The following is a 6,000-nucleotide window of genomic DNA, read 5'->3' as shown; positions in this document are numbered from 1 at the left end:
GCAGGACACACAAATCCTGCGCTTCAGATGTTCATATTGTCCAACGATATGTATACACGTCGTTTCTGATTTCCTTTGAAAATCTATATTCAATATTGCCTCCCGAGAGCACCGTCCACAACTGTACCGTAATTCCCTTTGGTCAAATGATGTGCGGTCTGAAGTAGATGACTTTGCGGTACATTTCCAGTAGATGTCGCCGCCTATTGGCCTTTGACGTACTACTGCCGTCAAGTTCATATATTTCTGTGCTTTGTTTAGCCCATATGTGTTACCTATCTGAACTTAACTAATAACATAGATTGATGAGATATATACCTTTTCGCTTTAATTTCCCTATTCATGGGGTATTCGTGCAATCACTGAGATGTTTGAAGTTTAAACTGTTAAAAATCTGTTATATTCACTGGAGATAACGCTACAAATGTAGTCGTTTTCCGCGATCGATAACAAACATGAGAATCATATTTGACCTCCAACGTCATATTAACGCATCTTTGTTTAATTTCACCATAACCATTGTTACAGGTTTTCTTCATAATGGTAATTAGAAATTATTAGGATTAGCAAAAATTGATTAGTAATGGGTGCATTACCTTGTATCATATTGGCAATGTGACTGTGATGACCGCCGTATTAAAATAAATGATAATTGTTACTATTTTTCACACCCTTCAATAAAGGAGATTCTAAGAGGCAAATCTATGCTACCCTGCATTAGTCTTTAAAGCGGTCAGGTCTTTTGTTCCCCAAGTGGAGCCTCTTAAAAAGAGACAGCGAAAGAGGCAGGGGGAGGAGAGAGGTGGGGAAGAGTGTGTGTGTGTTTGTGTGTGTGTGTGTGTGTGTGAGAGAGAGAGAGAGAGAGAGAGAGAGAGAGAGAGAGAGAGAGAACGAACTGTGTGGTTGGAGAAAAGACAGCAACGTGAGCGAATGTTTGCTATTGGAAAGGACAGACAGTGACAGAGAGGGAGAAATAAAGGAACAACGCGGGATGCTGACGGATTCCTGATAGATGTGCAAAATGGCGCAAGCATGTTCGACCCCCGCGAGCCACCAATTGTTGTAGCTCGGACCATGAAACGCTAGCTAACTGTTTGCCACCTTTTGCCTCGCTTTGTTTCTGCAAGCCTCGTATTATTTTAAGTGCTTAAATGGCTACCAGAAAGCGCTGCCAGGTTTCATGCTTACTTGGATTACTCTTGAGTGCTCTAGCGGGTGAGTGTTAATTGGTATCACTGATACTGATTCTGCTACTTGGTAACACCTCTTTGGAACTGTGCCGTCTTTCGCCCTCGAATTGAGTAGCCGGTGCTTTGGGCATGTTTGGATGTCACGCGTCTTGCTGACCCACTCCACTGTCCATGAACTTGGCTTTGCTGGAATGCATGTGGCTAGTATTCATGAAAGCCTTTCATTTGCACAGTGATTTCTTTTTGTTATTATTGGTGTATCTTTTATTTTTCTTACTATATTGTAATAATTACTCATTTTAAATTATTAGTTGATAATGCTTAGTTTGTATAGTTCTATATTCTATCAGTGTGTGAATGACAATGTATGTGTATGCAGTTAGAAACAATGGACTTACCCGAGAGTTCAGGTTAATGAACATGAACTTGCTGACCTGTTTTTCCTACAACGCTTTGTGTGGGTATGATGTTTGTGATGTGGTTTAAACTTGTTAACACAGTATCTGGGGGTCTCGGGTACTTGTGCAGTTGTAGTTTATCGTGCAGCCTCCATGTGTAGCGGCACGTGCATGTGTGTTTAGTCTCGTTCCAATTTTCAACACGCCAGAATACAGTTCCACAGTACACTGTTCTTGTGGTATGCAAATTATCCCAGCTGTAGAACTTAAATGTTTATTCATTGCATCACATCAGAGTGCGTAATCTGTTTGATTTATGATTCTGTTCTTAATCGGTATTTCTTCTTTAGAGAGTGTTAGGTTAATCTCAAAAAGAGTACAATCACTTTGCCGTTTGTTTCATCGAAACAAGTCAGCGCAGCTGGACTAACTGATTTTGCCTGTATATCAAATAAGAACTACAGTTTATTTCATTGTTGTGTTTACACAGTATGTATTTCCACGTGGTATGCATCAGGGTGGTAATGAACTGTGTGTGTGTGTGTGTGCGCGCGCCTGATTGAACCAGCTGTTCGAAAAACTAACTACTGCAATGTGCTCTTCAGCACGGTATTCATCTGAACATGTTTCCTGAAAATATTGATTTAAGAGGTGCTGTAGTCGAGCCTATGTTTAACGTGTAGCTGTAAATTGGTATCCATCTTCACTAAAGAAAGGGCAAGAGATGGCAAAGAATTGTTTACTTGATTGCAGCATTGCTGAATTTGATTATAATATGTGTAAGACTGGTTATTCAATTCCATGTCTTTAACATTTAAGTGTTTTATTAACCTTCTCTGAGGTATTCCAGTGTCTCTCAGATGTATAGAGACTTAAAGTTTGTTTAGACAAGTAACTTAAGTAGATCGTTTAGCCAGCGAAGTATTAAAGCATGTCTGTATGAAAGTACAATTTCAAGTGTCTTTTCTAGCTATTTTCCTGTCGATTGTCTGTTGCCTATTTTGAAACATGCATGTATGATCACTGACTCTTTGGATGTTATAAATGTTTATTGTACTCATGATAAAATCAGCACTGTTTCCTGGAGAGAGTATGTGTAAAAATTCAAGGGCAAGTCAGTACCTTTTCTCTTTTTTTATTTCATTGGCCCGTTTGTTAGCAGTGATTGACAGTTTCTGTCATACAAGCCCCCAGTTCCGTTCTCTGGGATTTCGCTGCGCTGTAAGGAACCCACAGTAGCTTATAGTACATACAACAGGGGTGGTGAAGCTGAGGCCCCTCACAGCTTCATGTGTGGCCCCTGGGGTGAATTTCACATCTTACAGGAGCTGGATTTATATTGTGCCTAAGAAAACTACACAGCAAAATGGAATATGTTATTACAAATGTAAAATGCTGTTACAAAATAGACATTCATGGGGGCACTATTCAGCACAACATGCAGGTTTTCCCTTTAAGTTCTTCACTAGCGTTACAATAGAACCACAGTATACGTGTGCCTGTACATTATGAAATGTAAGACAACATCACAAATGGATATCACCTGTATGCAGAGACATAGTTTATTGGTAGTGCATATTTAACAGCATTACTGTGCCTGAACTCATGGTTCAGAAGTTGCTTCCTTAGCATTGTAGGCTGGGCCAGATGTCAGCAGAAAGTCCCAGCACTCCGCGCATAAAGAGATGTGGTCTCCTTCATCCCACCGGGCTCCTGTACTCCTGCTGAGGCAATCCCAAACCCCCGCAGTGCTTGAGGAATTGGCTGCCCTTCCCCTTTTTTAGAACGACCATTATGTGTGGCCTTTATTACTTTTTAAAGGCTGTGCCTCACCTGGATTGGTTCAGATCTCTCGTCAGCGGTCACCTACTTAATGCGTGGCTGTTGTAAAGAGCTCGAACGGCAGTAGGCACCGTAGTGTTCCATGGGATTCAATTGAACCTGAAGTCTGAACATGTGACTGGAATGCTGATATATAATTTTGCACTTCTTTGCTCCCCTCGGTTTATTTTATATGTGAATGTTGCAGAAGATGGCATTAAGCAGCAAAGGCAGACAAAAGCAAACCTATAAAGAGCTTGATTTTTGTCTTTTAGGAAAAAAACACATTGACTGACATGAGATACTGGAAGTTGAAGCATATGCCATATGCCTTAGTCATATAATGCTGAAGGTTGGCCTAACATTTCTTTTCATGTTTCAGTGGTACAGAGTTCTTTGTTGTTTCTTCTCAGATCTGGGGCTTGAATGCAAAAATATTGACACTCATTCCCTGTATTCCGAGAATGAAATGTTTGCACAATGATCAATATCTCTCCTGTGCACAGCTGCAACCTACAGAGATCTGATCCAGTTAGATTACTGTGGTGAGTCGATTCATAGGAGGAAATGGCAGTAGTTTATGAAATGCTTTTGCCTTCTGCATTTACCACATAATGCACCTGCATTCACCCAGACAGCTTTCATGTACTTTGCTTTTTAACCTTGTATACTCTTGACATTGGCAACATATGGTGGACACTGTGCTTGTCAAGCTCATTTCAGTCTTCCGTACACTTGACAAAATGGATTAACGTGGCCCTGACCATTTTAAAAGCTGTACACTGAATGCTCTTAAGTGGACCAATCTTACACAACAAACAACATGTCCTCTGGAGGGTGAAATGTGACATTTTTGTAACCCGTGTTTTACTTGTGTCATGTCATTTACAGTAGGTGGGTTTTTTTTTTTTCAAGCTTCATTTGTTTCCCCCCCAAACAGAAAGCATGACTGATTGCTCTGCCCGAGGGCTCATCATGTGCTGTTTATATACTGGCCTCCTGTGTCAAACACTAAAGCAGGAGAACATAAAGTGCCTGCAGCGCTCTGGACAGCGCCACAGAAGCACGCTTCCCTTCATAAGGGCAGCATCGTTACAGCCCTGTTACAACACACCGCTCGGACACAACCCTGGCAGGCCACTTCTCTCCTACACATTTCCACAATGGCTTTTGTTCATGTCACGTAAAATACTCTATTGATTCAGACCGGGGACAGAGAGAGAGGAGAGACAAAGCCAGAGGGAAAGAAAGAGTGAGAAGAAGAGAGATGATGATGAAAGAATGGCAGGGAGAAAGCAGGGTTGTTTGCTCTTTAGCAGCAAAGTTGTAGGTATGTTCCTTGACTGCACATAAAGGGGGATGTTTTGCAGCTGGAATGTGAGTGATGATGCTGGTGGTACCCCCACCCCCCAGCTCCCCTCCTGACCCTCCTGTAGTCCTGCTCCAGCCAGATTCCAAGGCTTGAGGCAGCTCTCAGTCCATACCCAGCTGAAACCCAACACCCTGAGCCATGGGTGGAAGAGATAGGGTTCTAAGCCTCCCCTTTTATCAAAGAGAACACTGGACATGCTTCTTTACCACACATCAATTAGGTACTTTTTTCCCTTGTCAATTTTTTTAACTATAAAATTCAGGGGCTACAGTATCTATAGAAAAAAAAATCACTTTGTTCTCAGATAACAGTGGAGACAGGCTGAGAGACAACATAAGTGTTATCCCAGAGACTTAGCTGTGTCTATGATGATAATCCTTGCAAAGTAAGAGTTTTTCGATGTGTGTTTGGGGGGGGGGTGAGAACAATCTGAAATATTTACACTGGTCTTTCACTGTGAGCCTCACACTCACTTTTTGCGGTGTTGAATACATCCATATCTCCGAAGCCCTATTTTTTCTCCCTTTTATCAGGGACTTTCTGCCCTTTGAAAGTCCACAGAAACCATCTGAATTTCATCTTATCTGTCATAAGGCAAGTTTTTTCAAGGTGAAGCAAAAAGCAACAGACATTCACATAGGCACCAGCTCTCTACTCTGACCTTTTTCCTAGTACTTGTTTTAGGGAGCGAGAGAGTGTTTATGTGCATAGATAATGTGCTGTGTTTATTTCTAGGTGGAATGAACGTTTTTTAACAGGATGTGGTGGGCAAGAGAGTATGTTTCTGTATGCTTCCATAGATGCAACTCACATAATAACAAAAGTGTGTTGTTAATGCAATCCCAAATATCTTGAATAAAATTCAAGCTTATCATTGCTAAAATAGTTCTGTTGTCGCTAAAACATAGGGTCAACACTGCAACAAGGCAGGAGAAAAAAAAATGGCATGTGGATGCTGTTTCACTCTGTGTTTGAAATGCTCTCAACCTTGTTTTGTGTTGACTTGAATAAAACCCACATGGAAGTCTATCTGTTTATTTTAAGTCTTCAAACTAGTTCTAGACTCTTGGCAAAGCATTGGGTTATTCTGCAGAGGGAAAAATTATGCGTAATCTTTTATTTATCTAGAAAAAAAATTAAGATCAGAAGTATATCTTGTTTGTTTGGTCATGCCATAAGAGAGAAGATATTTTGGGCAAATATGTATGCTAAGCAGGGG

At 41.0% G+C, this 6,000-nt stretch overlaps 1 protein-coding gene across 1 annotated transcript in view; it reads left to right on the top strand.

The window, feature by feature from the left end:
* The first annotated feature begins 1,151 nt into the window (after positions 1-1,151).
* Positions 1,152-6,000, top strand: part of LOC118782358 (immunoglobulin superfamily DCC subclass member 3-like) — a 56,002-nt gene continuing 51,153 nt past the window's right edge. The window contains exon 1 of the mRNA XM_036535675.1: positions 1,152-1,215. Within this exon, the coding sequence (XP_036391568.1) occupies positions 1,152-1,215 (64 nt within the window). The remainder of the gene's footprint in view (positions 1,216-6,000) is intronic.

Source organism: Megalops cyprinoides, chromosome 8 (assembly GCF_013368585.1).
Source record: "Megalops cyprinoides isolate fMegCyp1 chromosome 8, fMegCyp1.pri, whole genome shotgun sequence".
Taxonomy (NCBI): domain Eukaryota; kingdom Metazoa; phylum Chordata; class Actinopteri; order Elopiformes; family Megalopidae; genus Megalops; species Megalops cyprinoides.
The sequence above is the reverse complement of the archived record's forward strand: the minus strand, read 5'-3'. Positions and strand labels throughout refer to the sequence as shown.